The sequence below is a fragment of the Myripristis murdjan genome, chromosome 20, assembly GCF_902150065.1.
Source record: "Myripristis murdjan chromosome 20, fMyrMur1.1, whole genome shotgun sequence".
NCBI lineage: Eukaryota > Metazoa > Chordata > Actinopteri > Holocentriformes > Holocentridae > Myripristis > Myripristis murdjan.
The window spans coordinates 16,974,546-16,992,345 of record NC_043999.1 but is presented as its reverse complement, the minus strand read 5'-3'; the positions used below and the strand labels follow the sequence as shown (position 1 = coordinate 16,992,345).

Genomic DNA, 17,800 nt, shown 5'->3' with positions numbered 1-17,800 from the left:
ATTACTGTAAGTTACATCCATTAAATTCAGCCACCTTATCTCCAACCTTCAATTATGAGCAGAGAAAGTCAAATCATTCCCACCACTTTTTGACTGGAATAAACTTTGTAGCCAACGAATGAGCTTTGAATACAGAGGAAAAACTGCAAAGACTGAAAAATGCCAGACAAATAATGATTTAAAATTGATTATAACAAGTTAAATGTTTTACTTTAGCAACACAGGACAATAAGACAAAAAGAGCAGTTGCTATCACTACCATAGCTATTTTAACTAAAGTTTTAATTGACTTACATTTTCTCAACTCAGCTCTTTCACTTGTTTCTCAATGAGTCAAGGCTGAACGGCTGTGAATACAGCAGGCATCACATCTGTTTGTCATGAGACCTGCATTGGATAATATTATTTTTGACTTAATATTTTTACACTTGGTAACCTATCCTGTTGAGCGTAGTGTGTCATTTCACTGTGTTCTCAGGTATCTGCGAGGTAATGAAAGGCTTGATCTCACCGAAGCAAGAATGGCTTTCTGTTACCATGGTGACGCTGAGTTAGAGGCGAAGCGCATCTAAACAGTGATGATACATGTGACAGCGCATGTGACATTTAAGTGGCAAACAAGGTTTTTTGTCATTCCCCAAATAGCTTTGAACATGTCACAATATAAACTGAGTGAATTAAATGACATATTCAACCAATATGAGATGGTTCTCTTTTGCAGTAGAGAGCCCTTATTACTACATAAAGCATATAATAATATATTATGGTGAGAATTCATAATGGGGATGGTTTTCCAAATGGTGACTTTTTGGAGATTTTTTGCCATGTTTTGCAGGCTGTGAGAGTCTCTTCCTCGCTATACTCAGTGAGTGTAGTTCTGTGTGAGAACATGCTGTAATCTTGGATGGCAAACTTTGGCGACCTTGTGACCTCAAGTGGATCCGGTGTAATTCTGGCACAGACTCTGGGAGAGCCTCAGCTGCTGGGTTGGAGGTCACTTTATCAAATACATTGAGGTTTGCTTTCACTAAATTTTAACCAGGCAATCTACAAAGTCAGACACTCTTGATTTAAAGGAGATGTGTGTGTACTGCGTGTCCATTGATACTTTGGTCTTCTGTAAATTTGGCAGGGTCTATCATGTGCAACACTGAAAAAAAAATCCTTTAGTCTCATATTCAGCGTAGAACAGGTTAAACAAAATCTGCTAGTGTGATAAGATAACCCTGCTGGTTTCCAGTGAAGTTTCATTTGTTCTTACAGTGAAGGGTGTGTGAGAGGGAGAATAGGATCAGAAGTTGAGGCGTGCCTGAAGTTAAATAACAAATACTGACCAGTATTCCTCAGTAGTTTGTTTATTTGTTTGTTTTCATTATTCATGAGCATTCTGTTTTGCGATGTTAGAAAACAGATGGTTCCATATTTTCCTTTAGATTGGTCAGGAGCCAGCTGTACAATTACAGCCGTAACCTTTCCTCTGTAAGAAGATCTAGTCTGCTTTCCTTGGATTTTTGCCACTAAACTCAAGCTGTTACTAAACCAGTACAGTTACTTTACAGATAGCTTTGCATGGCAGAGGGCAGAAAAACAAGCATTTTATTAATTTGAAAGTATCATAGCCAAACCTTATTGTCTGTCTCACAGGGAAATCTTGTTATGACTGAAGTACAGCTGTTGCGTTTCTGCGGTTCTGTTTTATCATGCCGTCATTCCACTGACAGTAAAGTAAAGTAAAGGATTCCTGAATCTGAGCCCTCAGGATACCCTCTCTGGTATCATGTTGAAGTGTTGATACAGTTGTAAGCTTTTCTATGGAGCACTGCTGCAGAAAATATACATATAAAGCGCTCTAGTATTAGTTGTTCATTCATTCTGTTCATTCACATTTTCACAAGATGCAGAAGTTGCCCAATGTAATGCTACTTGTTAATTTTTACAGCTGTAATCTTTGTTTACATCAACCTTCATGCCTGGAGTCTCAGCACTGGATAAATTGTGTGAAAATTACTTTCAGGCAACAAAACCTTAGGAATTAGGGCTGCAGTTTATGACAGGAGCCAGTTTAGGACAGTTGCTTTCTGGTGAGCGTGCACATGTTGGTGTATTTAATCAGTAAATGTGGCGTACAACAGTAAGCCTTCTTCTGCTAAGCTTGTAAATAGCTTGCTTGAATTAAGATAGGGTAGGCATATGAGGACTATGTGCATGAAATGGAGTAATGGATAAATTGTTCCAGAATTTTATGGGCTCAGTGTTGAACTTCTCCATGCTAACTAAATGTATTCACGCCTCAGGAGCTGACCAGTGCAAAACAAAAACAAATGAAAATAAATAAAAAAAGAAGTAAATAAATTACCAAAAATGAACAATTACACTTGCAGCTTCACTTCATAGGGGGTGAAGGGCCTTGCTTGATGGTGCAGTGTAAGTAGCTGTTGTGGAAGTGACAGCATTACTTGTTATATTCACTTTCTAAAATCCTCCAGCTATTCCTTCTTCTTCTTCTTCTTCTTCTTCTTCTTCTTCTTCTTCTTCTTCTTCTATAGCTTGCATTATATTGTTCTTTTTAATGTTTTTGTACTGGAGTTGTAACATTCAAGGAAAACATTCCTTTTACTGAAATATTCACATTAGTTTTACACTACAGTAGAAGGATAGATTGTTTAATTCAGATATGATGAACTAATGTATAAACCTCAAGATAACATTATCAAGATATGCCAGTTTTGGGGTCAGGGGAGGTCATTTCACTGAGATTTGATCACTGGGAGAAAAAGAAATACCTGTGTTTCCAAATGTGCTTTATTGTTTAGTGAAGATGTCAACTCACACCTGAAAGTCACATCGCTGTTTGACAGTTCTTTCAAATGAAAGGCATAAACAGTGTTTCAGTCACATGGGATAAAGCAGGAAACCCCTGAAGGTGTTAAAGGTATTCTGATCTTCATAAAGCCCACAGTTTGATTCAAGATGCAAGAGGACCACGCTCCCCTGTTCCAGCTGCAGAATTAGTGCATAAGATACAAGAGAGTGTCTGTTCTCGCAGTCCTCAGAATTGTGCAAAGTTCTTTGCCCATCTTTGTATAAATTCAGTGCCAGCCATTGTGCCTTGATGTTGCTGAAGACATAGAGTCTGAAGAGGAAGACTCCTCTGACTGGTGCTGTGAAGATACCTGCATCAGCATAGAAAAGAGAGAAGATCAGCTCTGTCTGCCTCTCAGACAGTATTACTGATGCAAGCAGTTTGTACCTGTAATTGGGTTGTAGGCCCAGCCGATATTCCTGAACACTCTACTGTAGATTATTGGAGTTTAAGTATTGAAAGGTCCTATCTTCCCTGAACTGGCCAAAACAGCAGAGAAAACTCCCTTTGGTCTCTGTAAACACAGGATGGAAACATACTGTATAGGCAAGGGAATTATGACTGTGTAGCACAGAACAGTTTAAAGGGACAAGAACTTATGATTGATTTAATAAGATCTTTCTGAAGTTAGTTTCAAGGAAAAGACTATAAACAATAAGATATAAATAAATATGATACCTAATACATTTTTACAGTAAACAAGAAAGCACCTGGCAGAGTGTAGACCTCCACCAAGGTCGCAGCTGGAAGTTACGGCTCTCTTTGTGCTAAGCCTTTTTACAGTGTTGTTGTCAAAGGATACGCCCCCGGCTAATGTGCTGGAAAAATTGGTCAGTGCCTCCTTCACACATGACAAAACCTCCCCACCAGGTTTCATGATGTTACATGGATGTGTTTGGAAGGCACAGACCTGTTTTTGTGACACCTTTTGGCAGTGCTGTTGTCATAGTACATTCCCCTTTCTGCCAGTCTGTGTGGAGAGGTGGTCCGTGCTGCTTTTGCCCATGAGCAGCTGTGGCACCTGTTTTTGTGATGTTACATGGACACCTTCTGCTCCTACAGCCCTATTAAACAGTGTTTTTGTTTTCCGACCTTCCCACCAAGTTTCGTAAGGACAACAGAAGCGATCAGGAGATTTCACCTCCCTGGTTTTCTCAGTGCAAGCATTACCTGCAGTCTTAGGGCTCTAGTTTCACAGACCAGGCGAGGCGGGGGCGTAGCGCAGATGCGCTTCGCCAACTGGGTGTGGCCAGGTGGATTTTCCAAGTTTGGCACGCCGTTCTCGGTGGCGCAAGTACTCCGCCGTCCCTCCTACCGGCGGAGGGGAGGAGAGAAGGCATGGAGTGGGTTTGACACAGCCGATTCACATGTAACCAATCAAATGAGCCCCTGTCCTTGCCTTTAAAATGCGCTGCGTGAAGGCGTAATGAAAGTTTACACAGCTGACATGGAGGTCTATTGCCGCGGGCGGAGCGGAGCTCAGGAGACAGGCGCGGAGCGGAGACCGGCGAGCAGTGCGGACACGTCACCAAAACCTCACAGGCAGGCTCCCGGAATGTCAGGCACATGAACGATGCAATAAATACCGAAAAAAAACACTATTCAATGCTACGATCACAATCAGCACATACATATATCTCCATATCAACTGTCCCGTCACAGCTGATGTCAGATCAAAGGAGATTGGCACCGTTTGTGCTGATTGTGAGGTTTTGGTGATGTGCGCCAGCCAGCCAAACTTCCACTGCGCCGGCTTCGCTCCGCCTTGCGCTGAAAGTAGACGTGGTTTCAGACGGCGAGCTTTTGGCGCACCTCGGCGAAGCCTTTTGGCACGAAACTGTCACTGCGCCAAGCCGAATCTGTCGGCACCTCCCCCCGCTGCGCCACCACTCCCATCTCGGCGAACCTCCGCCTGCGAAACTTGGACACTGTCCGCCTCTCCCGCTTCGCCGGTCGAAACTAGCTCTGCACGGGGTTCGCCTCACTGCGCCACCCCGCGCTGCGCCGGGAAACTAGAGCCCTTAGTCTCCATCTCATCCTGTTTGTTCTTGTGGAGCTGCAGTTCAGCCTTGGTGGCACTCAGCTCCTCTCCACGAGCTGTCATCTCCTGCACCTCCTTCTCACTGGCTGTCAGTCAGGAAACCTGGGCTGGCAGTTCTGCTACTTGTACCAGAAGTATGGGAGTCAATCATCACACAACTGCTTTTCCAAGCATTTCTAAAACCAGATGATTATTTTGTAATTACATACCAGCGCTCTGTCTCTCAGTCTCCTCCTCTTTGTTCCTGTGGAGTTGCAGCTCAATCTTAGCAACACCCACCTCCTCCCTAATTGCTGTCACCTCATTTTTGGTGTCAGTCTGGAACTCAGCACTGAAAAATATCATGGAAGTCAAAGATCAGTGACTGATAAGTGAGACTTTTCATAGCAAAAATCTGTGATGTTTTGATGTAAAGATATTTCGGTTTGCTCCTCTCTTCATTTCAACCTATATACAGTTCATAAAAGCTATTACATTACATTTGCTTCACCTGTGATTCCAAACACCTGGTGTTAGCTAAGTCTTATCAGAAAAAAACAGCTTGCTGTCACATGAAGTGATGCATTTTGTGCTATAAGTGGCATCAACATAAGGCAGTATAAGTGTTGCAAAACCAGAGGTTGCTAAGCGACACATAATGTATTTGACGTGTATGTTTATCAGTATTTTAAAGCGGTTTCAACTGATTGATCCCATCAGAACTGACAACCAATAATGACACTTTTCCTTTATTATAATTTACCTACAGTTTCACTAGTAATTAAATAACCTTAGTCCAATTTGTTGTAAGCAGCACATCTAGCATCTTTGCTTTACTTGCATTCTCCTTTTCCAGATAAGCCACTTTTTCTTTCTGGATGTGCAGTTCAGGCTTGCGCCCCTTAGCTCGACCTTGTGCTCCAGCACCATGTCTCTCAGAGCTCTCAGCTAAGCCCAGATATCAGTGCTAGTCTGACCACTTGTCTGTTCATGCATTAGCTCGAAACCCTTTCCCTCAAGTAAACATTCCTCAGCATCCTTGGCCTCTCCTTGAGCCAATGTCCCGTGCAGGCAGAAGAACAGCACCAGAAGAGTACAACTCATTCTGAAACCTCAGACTTCTCAGAATTTAAATAAAACCAAATATATTTACCACCTACATTTACTCTTGGCAAAAACTGTCCACAGGTGTTGTGAGCAACACTGGTTGAAGATAGCTCTCATCAGTGTTATCTGGTACATATCTGGCACAGGAGGGCCGTCCCTGACCATATGTCTGAGCGTAGGTGGGTTGTTCAGAGCTGTTGATAAAAGAAAAATTTCTCTTTTTAGTTTTCTACGAAGTAACACCCCTCCACCCCCCTCCTATGATCCTTCACAGTGCACTGCAGAATAAAATGTACAGGACATTTATTTAGCACACATTTATATACCAAACAAAGCTTTTCACCCAGTGATGTTGCTGAAATGTAATTCACTACATTGTTTCCAAAACAAGTTTTTATTGACAGAAAGGGACAAGTGAATGTGCCTGTAATAGTATACTTAACAAAATTAAGTCCACATTTTATGTCTGTTTTAGTTTACATGAAAAAATAATTTTCCGCGTTCAGCAAGTCACCTGAGAGGAGACTCTTGTCACATTTTTTCACCATCTTTCCTTCCTGTTAAGCATTCAAAGTGGGAATGTACAATGACACAAGTGAACCCACAGTGCAGTCGCTTCACCATTTTCTTTCGATTTTAATTCAAAACAAAAACAGACCAAAGAGTGACAGGTCAGCTAGTCATCTTCTTGTCAGGTTCCTGTGTAAGAATGACAACTCCGAAGGCAGTGATGAAATAAAGTCTGATTCTCGTTTCCCTTCCCAGCCCATTCTTATTCCCATGGCATCAAACATCGCAGCTTGGTCTGATACCGATGCCAAGGGAATTCCTGCGCCTCTAATGGGTATTAGAGGCACAGGAATTTCACACATAAGACCTGAGTTCGATTCCCATTTCCAGCAAGTCCAGTTTCCATCCTGTTTTGTAAACCTAACCTAAAGCGAGAAAGCCTGATGCGTTTCATCCTGGTACCAAAGGATGCTTATCAGATGTGAAGGGAGTGTGACAAAGCCGTGGAATTTAACAGCCTGGGATTGTGATTGTCTTGACCTTGATCTTGTTCTTTTTATCTATTAAAACAAAATAAATAAATAAAATAAAAACAGCCAACATAGATGTAATTTCGTGCCCAATCTGTAAACTTCTATATGCCAACAAAATGAAGAATGTTTCCTCAAAGATTGCTAAACAGAGCACTTTTGTATTTGTATCCATTTATAAACCACATCCATAGAGTTGAGTTGAGTTCATCAATAATTTTATCATTGCATATTGACTATAAATCATGTTTTGATTATTTTACAGCAGTTTAAGCTAATTAGCCTGCTAGCCAAGCTGTTCAAGTGACTCAGTGGAGTTGGTGGCTAGCCAGGTAACATCTAGCTAACACATAAATAAAAAGTCATGTTTGAGTACATGTTTGGGCAAGTGGTGTGTGTATGACAGAGGAAATGAAGAGACAAAGAGAAAGAGCCAGAACAGCATTGTGTGTGTGTATGTGTGTGTGTGTGTGCGTGCGTGCGTGCGTGCGTGCGTGCATGTGCATGTGAGTAGTGCTCGTCAGTCATTCTGCAGACACCTGTGTCTGTTTGTGTGTGTGTGTGTGTGTGTCGCAGGTGTGTGCAGACTCAGTAGCACTGCTTTGACTGATAAGCTCATTATTCAAGGCTATTGCAGGTGATGTAAAACAGATGAGGGAACACAGTGTTATAAAGTATCTATTTTCCATTACATTCAAGAGGTTGTGGAGAGGCGAGGGATGGTTTGAGCACTTGATAGTGATTACATCACACCAGTAGACACTCCCTTCAATGGATCCATTGCACTCTGAAAAAAATATGATTATCACTGAGGGAGTATATTAAAATGTTAAAGTGTTTTTTGTTGCTATTCTGCAAAAGCAGACATTATCCTGTAATTTCCCAAGATGTTTTTCTGTTGTTTTTTATCTGTTTTCAGTTCATAAGTTCTCAAGATCAAGAAAAATGCACTTCTATGCAAAATTGTGGAATTGTACTGCCTGAAATAGCTGGAGGGAAAATCTGATGCATAATCATGTTTATCATGTTCTTGTGTGTGTATGTTGCTGGTGTGTGTGCATATGTGTGTGTGTGTGTGTGTGTGAGAATGAGTGAGAGTGTTTGTGTGTATTTAAGTAGCACTGCCCTGAGCGATGCCACAGCGATCACACCTCTCAGTGGGTGGTCATTTCACTGTTAGTTTCCCTGGACACTGCAGAAATCACACTCACACACACACAAACACACACACACACACACACACACACACACACACACACACACACACACACACACACACACACACACACACACACACGCATGCATGCATGCATGCATAGTCACCCTGCTGATGGTGTTTAATTAGAGTAGACCCCCTGCAGACATGAAAGCTCTGGTCTTCAAATATGTACTCAGAAGAAATCAAAAATGTGAGAGATGCTGGCAGTTCTAGTAGATATTCATGAGACACATACCACACACAATGGAAAGTAAATACACAGAACCATGTGCTCACAAGTACACACACACAAAGAGGTCAAATGTATCGACACACAATGTATGATAATGCACATGTGTATTGACCTGCATGCAGATCCATATGCACTCGGTTGAGAATGATTCACATGTGACCGTACCTTGAACTTCACTACAGTGTCCTCACTATCGACATGGCACGGTCAGGTAGCCAGCAGCATGCTGAGCTGAACTCAATTGAAAAGATGGACACCACGGCAGATGATCACAAGACTGGAAAGTATAGATAGGAAAAAAGAGAGAGAAGCGAGAAGATGGAAAGAATAAAGGTAAATGATAAAGGAAATGCAGAGAGAAAAGAGAGGGGGAAGAAGGAAGGGAGGGGAGGAAGGGGAGTGAGGGAGGGAAAGGGAGGGATGAGTAGAGATTGGTGTCAGTAAGAAGTGATGTATAGAGGAGAGGGTGATGAGAGTGAGCTGGCTTCTCTCTCGGCTCTGGTAGTAATGTCCCTTTCTCAAACATCACTCATATTTAATGGAGCACAGCTACACGGAGGGAGACAGACACAGAAAGAGAGAAAGAGAGCACAAAACTTACATGGACTTCGCACACACTCACACACAAATGCACACACGACACATTACAGACCTACACACTGACATGCACACAAAATGCACAAAGATTGCACGCACACAGAGACACACACTCAGATGCAAACTGGGCTCTCCTACAGTTAATGGAGTCGAGACACAGGGGCCTTGGGAGAGGAAGCTACTCTGCTGTGCTCGGCTTGCAAAAGGACGGAGAGATAGGAAGAAAAAAAAACAGGAAAAAGGTCTGTAAAAGGATTTGGGAGCATTGGTATACATATGAGAATACACGTACGCATAAGAAAAAAAAATGAGGCAAAGGGGGGTCGATGATCCCCAGCTGAGCATTTCCTCTTGCTGCCGGAATCCACATTTGTCAGGCAGCTCACAGAGATGAAGGTGCAAGAGAGGAGAAAAGCATAAGGGAGAAAAAAAGATAAGAAAAACAGGAGTGCAATCACCATGGAGAGAAAAAAAACAGATGCAAAGGTACAGAGCAGAGAAAAGTATAGCCAGACATGACAGATAGAAACTTTGCTTCCCACACTCACTCACCCGTGAGTCACCCTATTCATCATGCTCCTTCAATCCCATGCAGATCCTTGAAATTAGCACCAGCTACCAACTAATTTTGAGCTGTCTGGAAAATATGTCAGTTCCAATAAAACCACGGTAAATGTGTCAGTTCCTTTTCACAATCAGTCTTTCAATCACTCTTCAGTTCACTTATAAGCATTTTGGGTGCGAACCATTAGCCAGTTTGTCCAGCTTACCAAAATGTCAGTTTCATGTCCTGCTCTTCATGTATTTGCCTACACATTATTCATTAGCTCTAACCATCATATGATGTTTTGGATTTCTTTGCATTTGCTTCTTCATAATTCATGATTTTAAGTCCTTGAATCTGTGTGTAATAAACTCCCATTAATTTGTATCATTTGGAACTGGACACCTGATACCTTTTAGACACAGTTGTACGTGCCTGTGTGTTCTCTGATTGTATCTCTGTTACTTTCTCCCGCAGGTTCAGGCCTTAATGACGGCCAGTGGCACGCAGTACGTTTGGTTGCCAAGGCCAACTTTGCTATGCTGACGATAGATGGCGATGAGGCATCTGCTGTCCGCACCACCTCACCCCTCACCATCACCACTGGAGGAACCTATCACCTGGGAGGTAAGGTTAGCGTGAGGCCAAGGTCTTAAGATTAATGTATAAAATCTGAAAATCATTCCTAAAATGTCTAAAGCCGTGTTCACACCGGACGCGATGAACGCGATGAAATCGCGCGTCACGCGCGTAACGCGACGCGTGACCATGGAATCATTTATTTCCTCAATCGCGTCTATCGCGCGATGGACGCGTTGATGCGAACCCGCCCTCCTCTCTCCCTCTTTCGTCTCCCTGATGTAGGTGTCCCGCAGACTTTTTCATCTGTGGCGACACACATCCACTGACAAGACGCACACACGTAGCGAGACAGATATGCCGGGTTAACGTTACCGCTAGCATGGTTAATAGTAAATTACATCCAATAGCTGCATTAGCAACGGACACATATTGCAAAATTTACCGGCACACGGCAGCCCGGCAGCCCGCACACGGCAGCCCGGCAGCCGGCACAGGGCAGCCCGGCAGCCCGGTAGCCCGCACACGGCAACAATAATATTGTCCTCCATTTTTCGATTTCCTTTGGCAGTTCTTGACATAGGTGACGTAGGGAGAATATCAACACTGATTGGCTATCGCGTCAAAGCATCACGCGATGTCGCGTCAAAAGTTGAAATTTTTCAACTTGCGCGATGAGGCGTTGGACGCGATAAAGCGTCCAACGCGACGCGATGAAGCGTCAACGCGACGCGATGAAGCGTCATCGCGTCGCGTGTATCGCGCGAAACGCGCTGCCCGACCCGAAATCGCGCGTCATCGCGTCTTTGCATTGACTTTTAATGTAAACTTGACGCGCAAATTTGCGTTATCGCGTCCGGTGTGAACACACCTTAAGGAGCCAGTGGGAGGAATGTGGGTGATGTGCTCATATACTGGCCTTCATAAGTCTGTACAAGCTGTAATTTATAAAGACTCTGCTTGCTCAAACTGGTGTAAAGTGCATTACAGTAATCAGAACAAGAAGAGATAAAAGCATGAATATCAGTCTCCAAATTCCTGCGAGATAAAAATGAGCTAATTTTGGCAAGATCCTTCAGCTGAGGACAGCAAGACTGAATGACAGTCTTGATGTCCTTATCTAGCTTTAGGTGGTTAGCAAAGATAACACAAAGTTTCCTGCCAGACTGGGTCACTTGTGCAAACAAAGGGCCAAAGTGTATTTTGGTACCTGCAGTAGCAGGACCAGTACTGACACAATAAAGGTTGTCATGATGTTTGTCTATTTGCTGGGTGTCATGAGAGTAAAAGAGGTACAGCTGTGTATACTCAGCATATGAATCGAAATTGACATTATGAGTGCAAATAACATGCTCTAACGGTAACATGTAAATAGAAGACATGAGGGTACCCAGGACAGACCCCTGAGGTACACAGTCCAACCTTGAATCTCGAATGGCTGCACTAAAAGCTCTTTCACAAATATCACAGCAAAACCAGTTTAATACAGAGCCAGAGAGACCCAACCAATTTTTAAGGCAATCTCATGGATCAAATAGGTGGATCCAGCACACTCCCTATGACAGCATCCTTCTACAAGATTTAGGATCACACACCACCTCTGACCATCACTATCATCCATATAGGAAGGGAGGATTAAAGAACATGTAAAAACACAATATTGCTGGTTTAGGTGCAGTATATATCCTGAAGTTTAGGTCCATGTTTGGTTGAGTTATTCTGGCGCACTTGCTCTTTTCTTGTGAATCCCAATGAAGATGCTTTGTTTTGCAACTCCAGTTTCAGCTTGGCATTTTCTTTCTCCTTTTTTTTCCCCCACTTGATTTATTACTTTATTTATCGCTGCTTATGTGGCCTTTCATGCTGCAAGTAAGCTAAATGAGTCTAGAACCCATGAAGCTTAAAAATGTATGTCCATTGATCTGGTTTTACTTGAGAGAGCTTTACTTTCCAAAGAGGCTGACTTTGTTTAAGTTACAGGATTTCAGCCTGAAGCAGCTGATGGAGATTTATTTATTTATTTATTGTTACTTATTATTATTTATTTATTAGTTGTTTATTCAGTTGTTTGGCTTTTTTGGCTATTCATGAATTAATTAATTCATTAATTTATTCACTTATTCATTCATATATAATAAATAAAAAAAAAATTTTTTCAAATGGTGTCAACAGTTACATTACACACTGAACGGCAGCAGCAGAGGAGGTCTTTGCTCTCTTTGTGTGTGTGTGTGTGTGTGTGTGTGTGTGTGTGTGAGCCATTAGCAGGATAAATATGTCTGCAGATCATTTATCTCACTAAAGATCCATATCCCAGTGGCCAGAGTTTAGGAAGTTGCTCACTTAGCAAGGTTCTAGACACAACATAGACCGCCAGACACAATGCACAGACATGAACACACACTTAAACACACACACACACACACACACACACACACACACGGCAGCCACACGATCTGTCTGAATTAGGAAGACGCCAAGTTAATGATGCCAGACACCGCTGTCCGTCTGTTGGAAGATGGACCGTATCTAAGTGTGTGTGCATGTGGCATGTGTGTGTGTGTGTGTGTGTGTGTGTGTGTGGGAAGTGTGGCACCTGTATGGAATTACAGTAACTGAGAGAGATTCTGTGGGCTCTGATAGCTCCGTCAGGTCTCTCGTTGACTCGCTGTACAGGCACAAGCTCAAGCTCCCCTCTATCAGACAAAACCATTTCCACAGGCCCGTAAATACAGATCAGAGAACCTCATACACATGTCGCAAATCTTTCATACTCTTTCCATGTTATTTTCTCCTTGCTCTTATTGTGGGAAAACACCCTCATGCCAAATTTGATTTAAAAAAAAAATATACAAAATTAAAGTGTGTGTGGCCTTGATATGGTGATTGTGTTCTGCCACCCTGGAGCTCCTACAAAGACATTCAAAACCTGCTGTGTTATTTTAAAAAGTGCAGTCATCAGTGAGGAAAATAAGTGCTTTTCATCAGTTTTATCAAGTTGAGCTTTTTTGAATGTTTTCATTCAAAAGATAATCCAGTCCTTTCACAAACCAGTGCTTCCCTGCCCTTCCCGCCCTGCCACCACAGCCTCCGCCACTCACATCAGCATCTGTTCCTATCTCTCCCCTTCTAGCCTCTCTTTTCTTGTTTCTCTTTCTTCCTCTCCTCTTCTTTCTCACCCTCTAGTCTCCATTTTGATCCAATTGGTGATTTATTGATTTTGGTAAGCTGAGTTGTGAATCAATAGTGGCTGAGAGGAGAGGAGCTCTGTAATGTCTTTACTCCATGAAGAATGCAAGAGAGAGAGAGAGAGAGAGAGAGAGAGAGGGAGAGAGAGAGAGAGAGAGAGCAAGTGAGAAAGTAAGAAAGTAAGTAAGAAAGGTGAAGATGGGAACGAAACAATTGAGCAGTGTGCAGCAGGGTGAAAAGGAAAATGAAAATGGTGACTTAGAGAAAGATAAACAAGGCTCTTTTTGGAATGAAATATAAGTCAGAGAACGACATTAGAGACGAAGAGAGAAATATAGCTTTGACTGGGGGCTTTCCTCCTCTGTCAGCTAGCGTGACCCCATATTCATCATCTCATATTTTTATCTTTTAACTGGGACATGACGGAGATTGAGATGGAGGGATGATAATGAGAGTTACAGTCCCAGAGGCAACACCTGCACGTCTTCAGCACATTCACATACATAGTGCACATTCCTGCACGTATACACACACACACACACACACACACACAACACATATCTTACTGTAAACGCTTATCTGCATGCATATCTACACCAACTAAGTATTCTTCAACAAACATTCAGACACACTGTATTTCTGAAAACACACTCACACAGCTTCCCCTATTTGTGCACAGACAAAAAAGACACGTGTGTGTGCACGTGCACCCAAACATGCATCTATTGACTTTAGAGAAATAACCCTTTGTTCTTTCTGAGGTTTTCGTCGCTACCAGTAGAGATAGCATGGGGGCTGAATTGGCAGCAACTGTGACTGGGGTTTTCCTCGTTAATTTTACATGACATAATGAATGCTAAGGAGCAGAGAGCCTGGTGGTAAACACAAGTTTGTGGGCTGCAGGGGATACAAAACTGCTGATTATTACCGTTGTGAGGAGTACAAAACGATATTTAGGCCATAGCTTCACAGGCTAGGAAAGAAGTTTCTCAAAGAGCGTTCTTGGAACGACTTCAAAAAAATTCTTCCTTAGTTCCTACCTTTGATTAGAAGTTCCTCCTCGGAAAGCCACATGTGTTCTGTGTTGTTTGTAGTTTCCAAAATATTTTTTTTTTTTTTAGAATATTCTGAGCTTTCTGACAATTGTGTTTGAAATTGAGCAAGAGGATAAGAGATTCAGTATCCTGGTCAATATGCCCATTTCTTCACCTGATTTATGTTGTTATTCACTGACTTCCCTCACCATTATCGTATGTGTAAGCCATTTAAATCAAGCTGTTTAAATCTTTGAGTGTGTCTGCATGCATGTGTATGTTTGCATGTGTGCACTCGAATGTGTGGGTGTCTTTGATCAAAGTGCACACACACACACACACACACACACACACACACACACACACACACACGCACTCCACCTACCAGTCAGACAGAATAACGGAGCATTTAATAAAAACACTACATCCTGTCACATTTGGAGGCTAATTTCCATCCCACCACTGAGGTAACAGAATAATGTAGTGAGTGTACAAAAGATAATTTAGCCTCTGGCTTGCCCTCAATTACTCTCTCTGATCACACAGCTTGATGAGTCATAGGGGCCAAGCGCATTAAGCTGTCCTAAACCTCTCTAACAGTATTCCATCAGCACTTTCTATATGACTTAGACAGTTCATTCAGTATGCCAGAATTAACAGAAAGCCAAAACTCTCCCTTCATAAAGTGAGGCTTCAGATAGCATTTCTGAGTGATTTGTTTAGGTACACCCATCAACTTAAATATTTGACGCTTTAGGCATCAGTCTGCCGTGTTGCCATTAGCAACACTTGTTGATCAGAGATAACAGACTGAAACTGACTGCAGATTGCGACAAATAGCTTTCAACTGTAGTTCATCATAATTACATTACTCACAATGCATTTATTCAGTAACTGCAATGGGTTTTCAATTTCAACGGCACTATTCTCTTTGCAGATGATCACCGCAATGTAATTTTTTTTCTCTGAATAAAAGTGAAACTGTTAGAACTGCTTGCTAGTAGTATGTCTGATGTAATCATCCCAACTATTACTTGGTGTTAATGCCAATGTCAAAACCCTGCCAGGATGTCAGCTAGCTCTGACTGTCGGTCTGTTTCCATGCCACTGAAAAGTCTTCATTTTCTGGCTTCGTGTTTATTAAGCATGGCCAATAGTCACATTAAACCAAATCAAGACTAATTAGCATAATATTGAAGCTTGACAGCCACACACATTTGCTGGGACATATGTATTCTCACACACACACACACACACACACACACACACACACACACACACGCGCACACACACACACACACACACACACACAGTCAAAAGCACATACTAATTAGTGTTTTAGTAATACTTGACAAACATAATAGGCTTTGACAGAGAAGGGGGCAGTGCACCTGGGTAATGGGTAATTTTGCCATTAAGGCTTGCAAACAAATACACACACACGCGCACACACACACACACACACACACGCACACACACGCACACACACGAACACACAAAGGTTGTGGACGTAGTGGTATTATGTGAGATAATTACCAGTCTATGTTTAATCAAGCAGAAAGTGAGTCATTGTGTGTGTGTGTGTGTGTGTGTGTGTGTGGCTGCAGTGACAGACTGGACCTTGGATAGAAAGGACAGTCATGTTGAGAACATGCTGCCAACTGCATGGAAAATATGGAATATATATATATATATATATATATATATATATATATATATATATGTAAAAGAGTACAAGAGTACTGATGGTTAACATAAGTCTGAAAGGGTTTGACATTTTGTTCTGTGACATACGTTCCACCCGTTCACACCTCAACTGCAAAATCCCAAGCTTTTTATGTGGTAGCTGCTAAGAAGTTGCTTTACAGAAACGACAGCGGCTCTTGGGCTAATTAGGCGACACATGTTACATCGAGCATGTGAGCTCCTGTTTTTGCTCCGCTCTGCTCCATGCGCTCTACTCTACAGCTGTATCTTGTGTCTGAACTTCTCCACTGTTACACTCGGCGCTGACACAGCCATCACCACCCTGGGCGCTCACAGCAGAGACAGCCATAGCTTCTTGAGCACAGGAGGAGTGCGGTGGACGTGGAGGGAGAGCTGGCGGTGATGTGACCAGCTGTTGCAGTTTGTTTTAGCCTAACGTAGCCTTTCTGACTATTTTACTAGACCCTTTTTTTCCACATCAGTCATTCCGGCATAAAATAGCAGGGTAAACACAGATGTTACTAATGACATTAATTAAGGTTCTGCTTCATTTAAGTGAACCAGAGCGTTTCATGCACAATACCAGTGCCCCGGCTCTGTTGGAGTGGACCAGAACCTTAATTAATGTTATTAGCAACACCTGTGTTTATCATGTCAAAATAGCTGCTGTGAAAAAAAGAGGTCTATTGAGTGTGTCAAAATTATAAAAAAAAAAAAAAAAAAAAAAAAAAGATTTGTGGTTCGTGGAGATTTTCGTGTTGAACAAAATGTGTACATATCACAAGAGCTTATTTGACTACATTTTTGAAAACAGTACGGAAAAAAAAAAAGAATCAGTTGGTACTATGTTAGGGGAACTGATGGTCGAGCTAAACTCCAGGCTGGCTTGCAAAGTCCCGTCATCGCCAGAGCACTCTATTCTGTAGCAGTAATAGTCACACACATCACTGCCTGAACCCAAGGTTATAGAGTTATAGAGCATCCTGCTTTGGATGCAAGTGGAAGGAGGGGGCTTGGCTCAGTGCCTCCTTGTCATCTTAGCCTTAACTCCTCTCTCTGCCTTTATTCTTCCCCTCCTCTATCTTCTCCTCTTTTTTATTTTGCTCATTTCTGCTGCCCACTCCTCTCTTTGCCTTTCCTCAACTTTCTCAATTTATCTTTTCCACCCTTCTTCTTTCTGCTCCCTTGTCTTCTCGCCTTTCGTCTCTTCCCTCTTATCCTCTTTACCCCGGCCGAGACCTCCCCTCCCCTCCTCCCCTTTGCTCTCATCTCCATCCCTCTATCCTCATGAGCGTCTGCTTTTAGAAGCAGTCTCCTGAACCCAAAGCCTATTTTACGGGGAGTAGTTTCTCACTCCTGACGGTGCGCTTAGAGAAATTAGTAAGTGACTGACACGAGACAGCTGTAGATTGAATTTCTCAAGAGGCAAGGCACACACACACACACACACACACACACACACACACACAATTACTCACACAAACACATTCACACAAGGCCACACAGTTACACTCTTTCTGTGCAGAAACAGGGGACAAAAGGATATACCAGGAGCAGTCAATTATGGGAAGCTTCACCCTGAAGTAAGCTCTGCACTGAAATATTGGTGTTTGATAAATGTCACACAATTGGCAAAAATATAGAGCTTTTTCATGTTTGTTTTTTTCAA

At 42.4% G+C, this 17,800-nt stretch overlaps 1 protein-coding gene across 1 annotated transcript in view; it reads left to right on the top strand.

Annotated features, from left to right (window-relative positions):
* The window catches only part of cntnap2a (contactin associated protein 2a), a 170,015-nt gene that overhangs the window by 22,820 nt on the left and 129,395 nt on the right, over positions 1–17,800 (top strand). The window contains exon 6 of the mRNA XM_030079602.1: positions 10,100–10,249. Within this exon, the coding sequence (XP_029935462.1) occupies positions 10,100–10,249 (150 nt within the window). The remainder of the gene's footprint in view (positions 1–10,099; positions 10,250–17,800) is intronic.